The 16,683-nt window shown below is 35.2% G+C and overlaps 2 protein-coding genes across 3 annotated transcripts in view; one reads left to right on the forward strand and one right to left on the reverse strand.

The window, feature by feature from the left end:
- Positions 1-1,124: 1,124 nt before the first annotated feature.
- On the reverse strand, positions 1,125-11,393 carry LOC111058957 (superoxide dismutase [Mn], mitochondrial). 2 transcript variants are annotated; one of them, XM_039419685.1, is made up of 5 exons: positions 10,917-11,393; positions 8,189-8,379; positions 4,100-4,213; positions 2,103-2,282; positions 1,125-1,499 (listed from the first exon to the last, which is right to left on the reverse strand). In XM_039419685.1, exons 1-5 carry the CDS (start codon positions 10,952-10,954, stop codon positions 1,342-1,344), a joined length of 681 nt encoding a protein of 226 aa, XP_039275619.1. In that variant the 5' UTR covers positions 10,955-11,393; the 3' UTR covers positions 1,125-1,341. The 2 variants fall into 2 exon arrangements, with proteins under 2 accessions (XP_039275619.1, XP_039275620.1); XM_039419686.1 differs by having other exon boundaries at positions 8,189-8,376; positions 10,917-11,071.
- LOC111055580 (kinesin-like protein unc-104) overlaps positions 11,355-16,683 on the forward strand; it is a gene marked incomplete at its 3' end in the record, with an annotated part of 165,524 nt that continues 160,195 nt past the window's right edge. Inside the window, 1 exon segment of the mRNA XM_039419538.1 lies at positions 11,355-11,534.

Raw genomic sequence — 16,683 nt, forward strand, 5'->3', positions numbered from 1 at the left:
AATGAAATTGATTGCTTCAATACATCATTCCATTTGAATTTATTCTATTTTTGGCAACATATTTTGTAGAATTTAAACCTTGTAAAAATATTTGTAAAAATCGGGACAGATCCTGAGCTTTGAATTGTTTGTAAAATATCTCAATAAACGATAAAAAATATGTGCTTTTCTTTGTTCATCTCAGTTCAATCATTCACAGTTCCTGGTTAACTTTTTTTATAAACTCCCACATTTTTGTAGATCAACATCAAATTACAGGTAAGAAGCAAGATATCTGAAGAGCCTTCATTAAAATAATATACCCAGGTTCAGTTTTAGAATATGCAAAGAATGGCTATGACAAACAATATGCTGTGGTGATCTCTTGTCAGTGTACGGTGCAATAGTGCACTCTTGTCAGTACACTTCCAGAGTCAGTTAGGATATGAATGTGTGATTATTTTCGAATTTGAACTAGTGGTCCGGGCGCAAATGAAATAAAAAAGGCACTCTGTTTCATTGTTAGGACTAGTATAATTATGAACACAAATGATGACAAGTCGAAATCACAGGCAAATCCCTCAAAAACAAGATGGCCGCCAAAATGTTTAATGTTTTCTTTTATCGCTTGTATTTTCATAACCATTGAACATATTATTACACCAAAATATTCGAAAAACCTTCCTCTACAATTCATATCTTAAGAGTATTTCCTCTAAAACACATATTTTGTTAGTTATATCCTTCCAAAACCCTACAAGAATAGTTTTCCTCCATTTTATCAAATTTCTTTCTATTATAACTTCCTCTTTGCAAGAGATACAAGGAAATGCTGAATCTATGAAATTGGCCACGCTCCCAATCAAACCTGATAAAACCTACTAGTCTCGAGCGGATGTTCGGTACTGAGCGGTCTCTATTCGATACCGAATTACCATTTCACTCTTGTGAAAACGACCGAAAACGTGTAAAACAAAACTAGATCAATCAAAACGATTCTCATTGGTTATTGTTACTGGTTGCTAGGCAATCAAAGATTGCTTAGCTAAGACAGTTCTCGAAATCATTTGAAAATTAGACCCCACAGTTTTCTTCAAATATCTGTGAGGCACCCGGGCTGGGAAACACAATAACTTCACAAGTAGTTGGTAAAATAAAATTTCATTTTTATTTCCAGAAACATATCACAAAATTATTAATTTCAGTGATTATGCACAAAAGACTGGTCAAAGATAGATTGCAAAATGACTATTTTTTCAACGATGGTGATTTTTTAAACAGAGAAACAAACAATGATGGTAAAATATGAACAACGGAATTTCGACAGGTGCTATTTAAACTGAGACTGGTTATTTGCTAATTTCACCGCGAGATGTCGCACTTGGCGTCCAGATAGCGTTCGTTGACGTCATCCCAGTTGACGATGTCGAAGATTGCCTTGGTGTAGTCGGCCCTCACGTTCAGGTACTGCAGGTAGTAGGCATGCTCCCACACGTCGATGCCAAACAGCGGGTGGAGACCTGAAACAGTTGAACAAATTCAGTTAGGAAACGAGTAAAGACCTGAAACAGCTGAACAAATTCAACTAGGAAACGAGTGAAGCTGAGGGTAACAATCTCTCTGAAGTTTAGTTTAATTTTCGTCATATAACACTACACAAATCAAGCAAAGAAAACGCACTCGTACAACACTTTATCCTTCTATGGAAAAAGGATAATTATACCCCAGCATCTGCTGATTATTGCCTTTTGAATTGTATATAGCTTTTGATTTTAAAATTTTTGTAATTGTTTAAGAAAGCAATAAAAGGGTTATTTATTTATACCATGGGATATCTTCTTATGCTATCTTTTCTTTATGACATCAGCAAGCAACGTAAACTTTATGACTTGAATCTTGACGAACTGAATGGCTCAACTTCCCATGTGTTTCAGTATCTTGAGAAAAAATGTTCAACTTGATGAGCTGAGCTTGATGAACTCTTATTCATAATGATATACATCATTATAATATATCTTGGTTAGGATTAAGATATGTGAAGTAATTTACAAACTCCAACAAGTCTCAACCGCTCTTCTATTTCACTAATTATCATTAAACTCATCAGAAATATCGGTGAATACCTTTGGTGGCAAGCAGAGGGTCCTGGTTGGGTGTGGTGGCAATCTCGAGACAGCCAGTGGCCTTGTTGTAGCCTAGCCACGCCCACCCCGATCCTTGCACGCCATTGGCTGCCGTCGCCAGCTTCTTCTGCATATCGGCCACCGATCCAAACGACTGCACCACCAGGTCACACAGCTCACCTATGCAAAACACATCAAATACAATAATCACCATCACAATATTTTTATTAATTTATTAATCATTTACAATCAACTTAAGGACAAAGAAACAGACTACAGTCCAAAACTTCTTTTCATCCCAATTTCATAAAATAAATTGCCCAAATAAAGGTTATGTGCGACTTTCCAATTCTTCACTAACTTCCACATTGAAACAATATTATAAGTCAAATAAATATTTCTTGTCATAGGACTCTTTAGTCCACGTTATAATGGCAGTAGAGGAAGATAGGAGAACAGCGTTGCCGATTCTCTCCCTTGCCACTGCCTTCTATAGATGATAGCTGATCCCGGTATATATCATGTAATACCGTATATCAACTGTTCGTTCTTGTTTAAAATAATCAATTATATTTTATTCGTCAAGTAGTGTTTGATATCTAAATGCAAAAGTTGATGTTGTTTCTTTTGAACAATTATTCATCTGTTTTGATACTGTTTGACTACGATGATTTATTTATTTATTAGATTAGCACAAACAATACAAAGATCGGAAAAGGAAAAACAGACTATTGACCAAAACTTCTTCAATTCACTAATTTAGTTTCAAATTGTCCAAATATTATGTATAGGTTATGTCCATTTCAATTTCTACACCAAATCACAATCTGAAAATATAAAAGCAAGCGCCCCTGGTGTCAGGCTGATGAAGCTCCTCTTCAGGAGTGAAATTAAATGCATTCCTCAATACTCCAAGAAAAGTAAGTGTTTTTTCAAATATTTACAAGTAACACAGTGTCTGAACTACAACTAAGTGAAAATATAAATTAGAATGAAACAATGAAGAAATATTTTATGAGATTTGTATTGCAGCAAAAATGTATTAACTTTTATGCAATCAAAATGCTTAATAACAATCTAGTCAATAGTTATTACCGTGGTGCTTGAACATTGAAAATCAAAGTATCATTTTAAACATATATATTTATTTTTCACACTATGTTTCAACTTTAAAGTCTTTTACAAGTTGTTTTACATGAAAATGACTTGAAGGTTGATACACGAGAAAATGAAAATATATTATGTTGAAAAAAGTACTTTGATTTTTAATTTTTATGCGAATACAAGAAGCTCTAAACAAAAAAGAGAACAATATTAGTGCATGTATAAACTGTCAAGTAAGTAAGTATCAATTAGTATCATGTAGCAACTAGAGTAACGCTTTTATTGAATGAAAAAGACCAAGAAATTGTCAAAAACCACAGATTTATTGATACTTAGAAAGACCGGTTTCGGTTATTACACCATTGTCAATCTCTGATAAACTAAAACTAAATACAAGAGCAGCAGAATTTATACTAGTAGGTGAGTACTGCTATTGGTCAAGGGCATGAACGCCTGCCATTGGCCCAGCTAGACAGTCTCCTCCCACTAAACGGTGTGACAAAATGGCGGCTTAAGCAACAGAATCGCCATGATAACAAAAATGTTGTTCATGCCCTTGGCCAATAGCAGTACTCACCTACTAGTATAAATTCTGCTGCTCTTGTATTTAGTTTAGTTTATCAGAGATTGACAATGGTGTAATAACCGAAACCGGTCTTTCTAAGTATCAATAAATCTGTGGTTTTTGACAATTTCTCAGTCTTTTTCATTCAATATGAATAATTACCACAATATCAACTTCTCAACTACACAAAAAGTAAAGCTTTTACTTTCTGTGAAAAATTCAAGACAATTTCCTTGATAGGAAAAAAGACTATACAACCTTCAGATAAGCCATTCTTCCTCCACCTATACTAATAATAACAATCTTATAATTTATAGATGAATATTACCTTGCAATTTGCTGGCGTTGGGCGAGAGATTTTTCCAGAAAATTGAGTGGTTAATATGTCCGCCGCCATTGAATCTCAGACCTGGTTCAAGTGCAATTATTGTACTCACATCATCTGTAAAAAATAACATTACTAATGAGTAAAGTTTATTACAACGGTTTCCTAATAAATAGAAAAATACCAGTGAGATGATAATGAGATCATAATGATTTACATAATAATGGTATTTTCAACACCTTAGAGCCATTTAGAGATGAACAATTATTCAATAATTAATATTTCTTAAACTGGTGATTCTTTATTAAAAATGAAACCGTAGACTTTCCTATTTTTTCAGTTCTATTATTATTATAATCAGTTCATATATTCCCTATTTTCATCACAAAACATAATTTATCAATCATATTGGTTAGGCTACATCATAGTGGAAAGGTAGCTCAAGTAAATATCTCATGATGTAAATAGTTTATGTTTCAAATTTCAAACCGATTATAGTCAATTACTGTCTTTTATTATTGTTTTGGCCGGGTGAGACTCAAGGCTCGACTCTAGTTGAGAGAATGTGTTTCCAAATGGTGACGTCGCGGAGACTAGAATCGACTGGTCTGAGTGTCACCGTTTGGAAACACATGCTCTCGACTAGAGTCGAGTCTCTTCTCGACCTGAGCTGCGTAAGTGTGAGTTGAGCCTTAGAACGACGCAGTATGAGAGATTACCAGCGTCACATAGCTTCACCAAAAATAATTACCAGGACTATCGGCTTGGGTTGACATTGAAAATTTGGAACTTAAACGCCCTACACCATGAGATATCTTCTTATGCTATATTTTATCTATGACTACATATATTTTTTCAAAGTCTGATGGACAACAACTGAGTCCTAGGCTTCAGTATAATCAATTCGTATGACATTTCGTTGGTGGGGAGTCCCTTACGAGAAAGGTCCCACCTAGCATCAACATATAATAAAGCCGTCAATGGGCCTCGCGACTGTTATACAATATGACAATGAGGATAATATTTGAAGACATAATAGTAAGAGATGAATGGGCTAACAGCTTCTTGTAATTTGTGATTATTTATTCCATTGACAATCAAAATCAAAATTCAAATCAACAAAATTACTCAATTATTATTATCCTGGTGTACTGCTAAAGCTAACCTTACTTCAACTTTACTGCCAATTATCCAGGCTAAAATCTGCAGTGCTACTATCACTACAGTCTTCTGACATATCACAGCTTTCAACAAATTTCTTAAATTATTTATTTATTCATTCATTTATTAGAACAGTCACAAACACGATATTTGGAAAGAGAAACAGGCAATTGCCCAAAACTTCTTCAATTCCTTGATTTTGGCACATAAATAGTCCAAAGTGAGGTTAAGTTTAAAATTTCTGTTTTCACCAAAGATTAACACTCAGAGAATACGTATTCGAGATATGACTGATGAATTTTGAATTTCGAAGGGTTGATAAGAGCTTATTATGATAGTTTAATACCATTGGCTCTGCTTGATGGTGATTCTTTTATATATCAACCGTCAAGGCAAAACATGAGACTTGACCAATCAGATAAGAGATGCGGCTCGACTTCTGAGTGACCCACTTCCCAAAACGATATTTTGTGGATAACTTGTCTGATAAGTCTAAAGCTGTCAGCTGTAAGGGTGGGCACACACCAGTTAGTAAAGACAAGACTAGTCACGTTTAGTCACAATACTTTACTTAGTCGCTTATGAAGCAACACACACCGATTAGTCATTGCAATTAGACATGTCTTCATGAACAACTATGTTAAGTATTGTAACTAAACATGTCTTGTCTTTTCTTGACTAACTGGTGTGTGCCTAGCCGCCTAAAGCTGATTAGTATAGCTGTCTAAAGCCAGCATCTGATTTACATTGGTATGCTATCCTTCTCTATCATTGGGCAAAGCAATATCCAATATCATGATCAAAGTCCAGGGTTCCCCGGGGTAGATCGTGTCAAAATTTAATAACTAAAATTACTTAGATGGCGGCGTCACAGACCAGCAAAGTCGTCATCAAAAAAATCTTCTAAACAGTAGAAGATTCAAAACAGTAGTAGATTCTTCTAAACAATCCTTGACCCTAGACAAAAACGGTGTGGCACATCCAAGTTGTTCCTTCCTCGAGTGTCATGAATGTGCACTTCCTCTCTTCTTGAAAACGTAGACAGGTGTTTTTGACCTGAAGTAGTGACACTAACCTGTTCACACAGCATACAGCATGTAGAGGTGCGTACAGATTTACGCGCCGCGAACATGAGCAATTCACTTTTAACCAGCTGATGCCAAGCTTTTTATATGCATATCTTATACCGTTTCTGTAAAAATACAGATAAAGTCAGCTGATTAAAAGTGAATTGCTCATGTTCGCGGCGCGTATATCTGTACGCACCTTAACACATAGCTCTATACTTTTGTAGCTTCACACGGTTGCAAAATTCTTTTCAGACTATGGAAAAATATGATCAACTACCAAAATATTCAATCTCAGTTATGAAAAAGTAGTATTAAATCTACTCTGGAAGACGGTAAAAATACGAGGGTGAATCAAATTAAAACCTTAAAAATGTTGTAAAGGTTCCAAGAAGTTGTAGGATTGATCCGGTGGTTGGCAGGGATGTTGGTTGAAGCTTACACAATGACTACCAGGTGCGTTAGTGACCTTGCTACACACAATTAGAAGTGACTTCAGTTACAATATGACCGCCCCTTTATCAATATACACCGCGTTAGATCAGCGATCAGTCATTCGTTTCTTGAAGAGTGAGGGTGTCAAACCAATGGAAATTCATCGCAGGATGACAGTACAGTATGGTGATTCATGTTTGTTCAGAAACAAACATTACCATCAACCAGAAACAAAAAAAGAATGGCGCCATAGCTTATCGCTAAAATAAAAAAAAAAATCAGAAATCAGCGATCAGCAGGAAAACTCTTGCTGACTCACTTCTGCGATGTGAACGGAGTAATTTTGTAGCATTACATTGACAGGGAAATGACAGTAAACATGAATTCTTATTCAAATCTCTTAAAAAATCAACTTCGATCAGCAATCAGGAGTAAACGGCGAGGATTTCTCACTTCAGGGTGTGTTGTTACAGCATGACAACGCCCGACCACATACAGCCCGTCTCTCGGTTCAAACTAACCAGCATGTAAAATTTGAATGCCCTAATCACCCACCTTATCTCCAGACGTCGCCACGAGTGACTTTCATGTGTTCGGAAAGCTTAGAGATGCAATGGAAGGCAAGCATTTCCAAAGTGATTGATTGAGTACTTTATTTATGTAGATTACAATATATACTGGCTTATACACTTATATACAATAGCTTACAATACAGCAACATTATGGATGAATTTACAAATATAAATTAAGAAAATAATTATTGAGCTGTATATAATATGGAAAAAAATTGTTATAACTATAGATAAAATAGATAATATTGTTATGCATCTACATAAATTGGCGGAGCTTTGGACATATCAATGTCCATTCTTTGGGAAGAATATTCGAAGTATTCTTCCCACCAACTCTCTACCAAATGATACCAGTGATAAAGAGGTGAAAACCGCGGTGCTTGAGTGTCTACAGGCACAACCAAAAGAATTCTCCAAACACGACATCCATGCGCTTACAAAGCGGTCGAACACTTGAATAACACTTCAAGGAGACTATGTCAAAAAAATGATAAATGTGAGTTTCACTTAGTTGTTAAAATAAATAATATAATTAGCCTAACAATTTTAAGGTTTTCATTTTTGATTCACCCTCGTATAAGAAGTGGCAGCTCTGTAATAAGCTTTATCAATTTCTCCTGTTGTTAATATATATGTTTTGTGTGCTTGTTTATCTGACGAACCAATTTCTACTTTTAGCTTACAAGGTAATAAAGATCATTTATTCATTTATTCTGTGGTATCACTTCCACTGAATGTATCATGTGAAACTCAGTATAGGTGCTTCAACCTTACTTTGGCTTAGTAAACATTTTCATGAATAGTAAATAAGTTGATAAATTATATTATCAGTGATTAAATAACAATCTTTTACTAACTTTTCTTTACAGCTTCAGCGAATTTCTCTTCCAAGGCATTGAGGTTGTTGACGTAGGTCTGGTGGTGCTTCTTATGGTGAAGTTCCATTATTTCTTTGCAGATGATTGGCTCCAACGCGTCATAGGCGTAGGGTAGTTCTGGGAGGGTATGTTTCTTGTTTAAACATGTCGATATCGGCGTACGAGAGCTTCTAAAACAGTAGGGAAGGTATCGAAAAATTATTCACATACATTTAATTCATGTGTAAAGACTTTTATTCGGCAACTTGTCTAAAACGATTCCTTAGAAGCATTATTTATAAAACATGCTAACTTAATTGATGAGCTATCCTAAATCAAATCAGTACAATAATACATGATTATTGACTAATATAGGATAATAATGATTATTATAAAAGTTGTTCACTTGGTACTTGAGGTCTTTGCCAATGACTGGGGTTTCCAGATAGGCAGTGTCGAAAATCTCAATAAAATAACCTTCATGGTTATTCACGCTGTGGAGGTGCTTAACTCCCAAAAATCTGGTGTGGCGCACTCACACAACTTTCCTTGCCGTTATGAAAATTTATCACCTGACGCTAGTGTTCCCGCGCATCTCAAGTCTACTATTCAAAAATTTGAGCCAGCTGGTGACAGGGCAATAACGCTGGAGACACACATGAGGTCTGCTATCTCTTCATACTGAATGATTTAATAGAATCAACAATAATTTGCAATTGAATAATAACATTTTCTCGAATTTAAAGCTTATTTTCAATTTTAGGTGAAAATGTTACTGAACATTAATTGTAGAGATTTTCATGCTCAATCTACTCCACTTGATTTTTTTTGTTTCAATTGTATCTGAAGCCTGATAATTGGGAATCTATCTGCATTGATGGGGCGGAGCTCCTGAAATTTTTACAGATATGGGACTTGTTGAAGTTGATAGAGCTTATCGTTGACTATTTTAGGTATGAATTTGATCAAAATCGTTGGAGCCGTTTCCGAGAAAATCACGAAAAACCCTGTTTTTGACAACATTTTCGCCATTTTAGCCGCCATCTTGAATTGCATTTAATCGAAATTGTTCGTGTCGGATCCTTATAGTGGAAGGACCTTAAGTTCCAAATTTCAAGTCATTCCGTTAATTGGGAGATGAGATATCGTGTACACAGACGCACATACACTCATACACACACACACACATACAGACCAATACCCAAAAACCAGTTTTTTGGACTCAGGGGACCTTGAAACGTTTAGAAATTTAGAAATTAGGGTACCTTAATTTTTTTCGGAAAGCAATACTTTCCTTACCTATGGTAATAGGGCAAGGGAAGTAATAAATGAACTAGGCCTATCCTAAAAAAATCAGTACAATAATACATGATCATTGACTAATATAGGATAATAATGATTATTATAAAAGTTGTTTACTTGATACTAGAGGTCTTTGCCAATGACTGGGGTTTCCAGATAGGCAGTGTCGGAAATCTCAATAAAATAACCTTCATGGTCATTCACGCTGTGGAGGTGCTTGACTCCCAAAAAGAGGTTCACTGTAAAAATCCTGCAGTGAGTAGAGTGGGTTTTCCAGGAGTTTATTTTTCAACGTGGTATAGAACCAAGAGTCCCGTGTTTCCTGGATTTGTCTAGGAAGGCTGTTAAAAAATCTTTTTGCCTGCGAAGGGAAGCTATTGTAGGTCCCCGCCAGTCGGCTCCGGGGCATTTCCAGTTTAGTGACATGTCGCGTTTATTAATGGATATCCGGGACATTGTATTTTCATGAATTTGTTACATTAAACTTACAGTTAATTATAGATTACATGTCAAATAAAAAAGCAATTCAGTTTTTTTAGTTAGTTAAAGTGCTCATAACCATATAGGGCCTATGGATGTAATATTTTAGCCGCGATCCACTAGAATTGGTTGAACGTCACTCTACCTGAGAGCTGGATAGGCGGTAGAGGCCTAATGACAAGGCTTGCTATGCATGGCCTCCACATTCCCCTCGTCTAACGCTATAATTGTCATTTTTGGGGCTTCATCAAAAATATTGTGTATACGTGTTACACAGCCTCAGCTAACCTAGCTGTATAAAACAGCTGTTGCTTTGCTGCTTGTTTTTTTTAAGATACACCAAAGTTTGGGAAAACTTGACTAAAGTCTAGATGTGTATAATCTGACAAATTGTTAGTCACATTGAACTGAAGTATAAGGCTTTTGATAAAAATTTCAATATGATTAGCTATTTGACATACAATTTCTTACTATTTAAGAGATAGAACCCTGGTAATCAAGTATTAGACAGTATTATTGGACAAATACTTTTTTATAAAATGAATAAATTGAATATTGATTATTTAAATTCTACCAGCATTTTAAACGTGTCTTTAGTCAATTATTAAAGTCAGTACAGTGCTTTTTGAACTTATTATGATGTGCTCAAAAACTGTACCTAGGTACTTTAGCCTGCTTAAACTTCAAGTTTGACAAAATACTTCTGAATTTTTTATTTACTGTATTCTGAACTATTCAAGTATACTATTAGCTATTTAGAGTAACAGGTTGAATGTTTTATTGTCAATAAATTTAAAAAGTGGCAATTCTGAAACTTGAATTAGTTTTGATTTCATGACAGTTACAAAGATACAGTTTTTAATTTTGTGACAGTAGCAAGGATACAGTAGATCAATTTGAAACTAGCTTACATTAAACCTCTAAGCATATAACAATAAATAATTACCTCAAGACAGAACTGATGCACCTTTTAACTGCAAACATTTTGAAATAATTCAATGACAAATAATGAAACTATTGACTTTGCCGGCCCAAGCTGCAAGTTCGTTCACCAATTTGCAGAAATTTGGCAAGCTAAATTGATCAGCTGATTTGATAGCTTTTCCAAAGTGCAATGCCTTCATTATCTTGAATGATTGGTAATATTTTTCATATACAAGTTTTGTTGTTAAAAGCAAAGAAAAAACAATGTTCATTTATAAAAATGAACATTTGAATCCTAAAAAAACTATTTAGTTCAAAGAACTACTGTGTGGATTTTTCCTTATAATTAAGAGAGCTCTATACTGAGTACTCTATACACTTAATATACTATTCTCCATCAGTCTGAGAACTCAGCTGATTGACAAATCAACCACAAAATCAAGAAAGAAAAACACAGAAGCACCAAAAATATTCACCACTACACCTACTTCAAGACTTCAAGATGTTGAACTGTGGACCTTTTACATAATTACTAGCCTATATTCTGTGAATTAATCTGTTGATAGTTCATACAATGTAAATTTTGGTATCAAAGTCCGATTTCAGAAGTTCACCGTTTTTGGAATCTAGCAGTAATTGAGTAAGTTCATCCAGTCGTTCTTTTGTTGTTTTCGACAATCTTTGTAAAGCGAATTTGTTTATTTTAAACACCTATTAATACTGCAATCAGTTTGATGTTTCATATTTTAAATATTGAAAACATTCATTTTGAAATATCCAGTACCTCAATAGTGGACCAGGACCAGGTTCTTGAAAGGAATTTAAATAAAAACAACCAAGCCTACTTGGCACACACAAAGAAAAACACATTGGCCAAGAAATGATTGAAAGTAGGCACTCACAACTTCTGCTCTTCATTATAAAAAATCACGCATCAAGGACAAGGGTTATTCCAAAAGTAGACATCTCAGCTTGCTACAACTAAACTTTCTCATTGACAGATCCGTAACCAAAAAATTGAGCTCATTGTAAAGTTCGAGATAAAGATGAGCATTGCTAATAATCTTTCTCATGTTCAACCTCCAATCTCAATCTTTCACTGGTCTCATAAGTGTAGAAGCTCTACCTGAAAGAGCACCCATCTATCGGAGGGCTCCTCATCGTTGAGGGTGTAGAGGTTGGGAGGCGGTGCCACCTCAGAGTACTCCACAGGATCTGGTGTATCCGCGACCGGGTCGTTGCCTGAGCTGTCCACGTACGCATTCAATGTGATCTGAAATACTAAATACTAGATCACACCATTATAGTCGGACAATGTTGTTACTTGTGGTGGATGGTACAAGAACAGGCCACCATACATTCCACAACTACCAAGAACAGCATAATAAAATTTATTGATACTCAATGTCTTCACCTTTGACCAACAGGGCTGGATTGATTGCGTTATAGGCGGGTCTAGATATCACTCAAATTTCCTTGAAATACACTTTCAGCGAGTAGTAAGCTTTGCCGACAAGCCAGAACTTGAATTTATTTCTAAAGATGCTGTCATCCAGACACTTCGCCACAGCTGGCAGCCTGTTAAATATCTTGAGGATCAAGTTGGGAAAGCAGTCCTTTTTCTTTGTTACTCTACAGTGCAGAAGGTTTAATGATATGCCATGTTGAAGATTCCGGTCGTGAAGCTCTGCTCTTGTTCAAGTTGTCTTGACGTAAAGTAGGATGATGAACATATCAACAAGTGCGTGATTTTCAAAAGCCATCTTAATATTTCATAAATAGTTTAACAACTCTTGAAAGCTTTTCACACGCTCCAAGGATATGATGGATCACTATTTTCCATGTTTACTTTGGATCAATTACAAAACCAAGGAGAGTATGAGGTGCTCATCAAGACGTTTTCTGACAACAGTGCATGTCCTCACCTGGGTTTCACCTTCATTGAGAAGCAGCTTATTTACTGTCATCCAATCTCTAACCTCCAAGATGCTATGCTCTTAATTCTCCTTTTGTGTGTTTATAACCTTCACCAACAATCGTGGTTTCTGCAAACGGCAGGATTGAATTTACCAGACGCTTGTTACTTACTTACTTGTTACTTGTATTTGTATTCCTGACAGTCTGGAGGCTGGGGAGTCGTCATTATTTTTTTTCACGGCAGGTGTTTTCCTCCATGAGCATGTCGTATATGTTGAAATGTATGCTCTTTAACATACTCTACGCAAAACATCATCACGATTTGGAAGAGCAGATGCTCGAGCACTGATCCCTGCAGTACATCATGATACACTTGTTTCTCCTTTGAAATGGCTTCCATCTTCCAACAAAGGAGCAATCTGCTCTTGGTCCTTCAACTAATACCGGCCATCATACTCTACACTCTGTCCTGAAAAACATATGTGAAGAACTGATGGTATCAGGCAAATAGTCAAAAGCATTAGTGAGATCACTTTGCTCAATGATAACCTAACTTTGCTCCTCAATGACACTATGGATCCTGCCTATCAAGGACAGTGCATTATAGGATGTCAACCTCCTTCTTCTGAACCCATGCTGCCGTTTTGGTTTTAAGCTTTTGGTACTTTCTTGAAGATTGTGTAATTTTTAATAATTAAATAAATCCAATTATTAAAAACAATATAAAAACCTGGAGTACCCTTTTATTCAAGACATTTAAAACTTTAAAGTTGCAACTAGTTTTTTGAAATGGTTTAAATATAATGGTACTTCATGTTTTTATATTGTTTTTAATAATTTTAAATAAAGTGACCCATACAAGTGAAATTATTTTAAATAAAAAAAATATCGGATATTTTCAAACAGGCCATTTCCCTCCAGGTGCTCATCTTCACCACCATGACCGAATTAATGGTTTCACCACTTTTATTAATTTATTGTGATAAACCCCATTGTGATGTGTGACACAATGGGCCATATGAATAAAGTTGAGCATTTGCTTATACTTTTAAAATATGGAGCATTTGCTTCATTTTATATGAATAAACGTGAGCAAAACCTTTTGCTCATGGTCATCAAAAAAATAGTTTGAGCATTTGCTCAAAAGTAAAAGCTTATATTCAAAATTGTATGAATAAACTAGAGCATTTGTTTGCAAATGCTTAAAAAAGGTGAGTCTAGTCTAGAGCAGCTTATCACCTTTTGCTCATAGTAAAATAGCTCAACTAATTCGTATGAGGAAGAGGAAACTATACCAGATACGATCACAACCAATAGTTGAGAACTATAAAACTCTTTTTAGATTCAACCATGATATATATTATTATTCCTACAAAAGATACCTGATATAAATATAACCATCACAAAATAGGAAATAGGCATTTAAGAAGATGAGAGTGTAGACGATTATAAGAAGGCTATTGATATTATAAGAATATGCTGAAGATTATTATAGAAATGACATTTTTTCACGCTATTATTTCAAAATTCGAAACTCAACTAACCTAAAACACTATTCATAAATAGAAAACAGAGCAGACGACGCAAACACAGCCGGTGCCGCCTACTTGCATATTTAGCGCTTCCGTGAGCTACAAAAACAAAGTAAGGCTACAAAAGCGAATCAGCTGTTGAAAAATCTCTAAAATACGTGAGTATTTGCTCCAGAGTTCAGGAGCATAAGGTAAGAGTATAAGGTAAAGCTTATTCATACAAAAATGAGCAAATGCTTTTGCTTCTACCTTTTGCTCATGAGCAAAACCTTATGCTTCATGCTCTTGCTCATGAGCATTTGCTCTGGTTTTATTCATATGGGCCAATGGATACAGGTCTGAAACTTTCGAGGATCCTCAGGATCACCATTCTTAAAAATGGGCGCTGTTTCGAGATTTTGAGAAACTGGCAAATGCCATCTTTAAGGCATTTGATTCACATCCTTTCTTCCATCTTAAATTTTTTCTTTTCTTTTAGTACTTTCATTATTTTGTTTCAATCCATCGGTTCTTCAATGTACATTATTATAACTTTTGAAATGCACAGCAGGTGGCTCCGCGGGTTATGCCAAACGACGTATCATTTCCCAATTTATACAACATCCCAAATCTAGGTTATATTGTAATGTCTTTTTCGCCCCACTTGGATGTAATGAGCTGGTTTACGTGCGTCATATGGAGGCCGAAAGTGATTGTTTTCCAACCAGGCCGGTAAAAGTTTTACGGCCCTAGGGCTGTAAAATAACCTTGAAGTCAGCTGATTCTGATTCGATGTGAACGTGTTTACAAAATGGTTTATGAAACAGAATCAGTTTATGCTTCTAGAATTAAATAAAATATTCTGCAATAAGATACTATCATTTTATTTGGATGAATGAAATACAGATAAGATATATATTATAAACTATCCAGATTCGATTTTCAGAGTAGGATAGGACTTCTAACCTCAACTTCCGCAGTCGACGATAACAAGCATTGTTGACATCCAGATTGTCCAAATTTCAAGTGCTCTAAAACAGCTGATCAAAAAACTTTTCATTTTGTGTTCATTATTCAAGAATCAAAACATTCATAATAATATTATCTTATTGTCATTTGAAAGAAAAAAGTATAAACTCAACCTCCCACATTGAAACATAATTTTGTAGGCTATTTAGACAAATCAGAATAGAAAATAAAAATACTTGGACAATTTCCTGATATTCAGATAACCTCAGATTTGCTAGAGCTATGACCTTCCAGTTTTGCTTTCGGAAGTGCCTAATAAACAATTATTCTCATATATGCATATTGTTCTATTTTTCTGTGTGGCGAAAAATAGCGTTCGCACCACGGGCAAAAATGTTTTTCCGGCTCTCAATCTTTTCTAGTCCTCGGCCTACGGCCTCGGACTTGAAAACCGATTTCGAGCCGGAAAAGTCTCATTTTCGGCCCTAGGTGCGAAATATACTATTATTGTGTTGCTTGTATATTCCATAGGTTCTTACAGACTTGTGTACCTCGAACACGTGAATTTGACTTCTCATTAGCTGATTATATGCTTATTATAAATGTATTTGTACAGAAGCAGTTATAAGCATAGAATCAGTTCATGTAAAGCGAAATGAGCGTGTTTGTAGCGCTCAAGTCCGTACGCTGCTTGAAATAATTGAATTATTATATTTATTAATATATTATTGAATTATTATATTAATTATTAATTATTATAATTAATATAATAAATTGAATTATTATTAATTTGAATTATTATTGTCCAACTACATTTGGACATATTTTTTGAAGAATTAGAACTAGCTTTTCTACTTTTCTAGTAGGTTTTTCACTTGATTGTAAAAATCAAATAGTTATAACATTGATTAGACTATTATTTTTGCTCGGGTTCTTAGTAGGATAATAGCAATATGGTATTGCATGACATGAACGTCACTGTCATTTTCCTGAAAGCAATTTGACGGAGATTTTTGTTGGTGTGGGTTTGTGTTTTGGGAGAGGGGAGGGGGCTGAGGGGTCTTTTTAGCAGTTGGGTTGTGGGGGTGTAACAACCAAGATCGATATATAGCCAGTTGGTTGGCGCCTAGACGTCCGGAGAGTAGCTCAACTTTTTTATTTCTTGTTCCATCTACTTACTTTTATTTCCTTCATCTTCTTTGATCTACCTAAGTTTTCATTTAATAACCCCTAACCTCTTTCCATCTTGTTCACCTTCCTTTTTTTCTTTATCCTTCTTCCTACGTCCTTCCTCTGACTACTTCTCTTCCTAATCTCTTTTCCTTTTTCAAATGTCTCTTTCTCCTGTTACTCCACCTTCTTTATCTTCTTTTTATCCTTCTTCCTTGTTCC

Source organism: Nilaparvata lugens, chromosome 1, assembly GCF_014356525.2.
Source record: "Nilaparvata lugens isolate BPH chromosome 1, ASM1435652v1, whole genome shotgun sequence".
Taxonomy (NCBI): domain Eukaryota; kingdom Metazoa; phylum Arthropoda; class Insecta; order Hemiptera; family Delphacidae; genus Nilaparvata; species Nilaparvata lugens.

What these genes read in the sequence shown, in the direction of transcription:
- LOC111058957 (XM_039419685.1), bottom strand. Translation starts at nt 10,954, where the DNA reads ATGTTTGCAGTTAAAAGGTGCATCAGTTCTGTCTTGAG. An exon ending in TGCATCAGTTCTGTCTTGAG is followed by an intron (nt 8,380 to 10,916) that starts GTAATTATTTAT and finishes CTACTGTTTTAG; the next exon opens with AAGCTCTCGTACGCCGATAT. An exon ending in CGCTGAAGCTGTAAAGAAAA is followed by an intron (nt 4,214 to 8,188) that starts GTTAGTAAAAGA and finishes TATTTTTTACAG; the next exon opens with ATGATGTGAGTACAATAATT.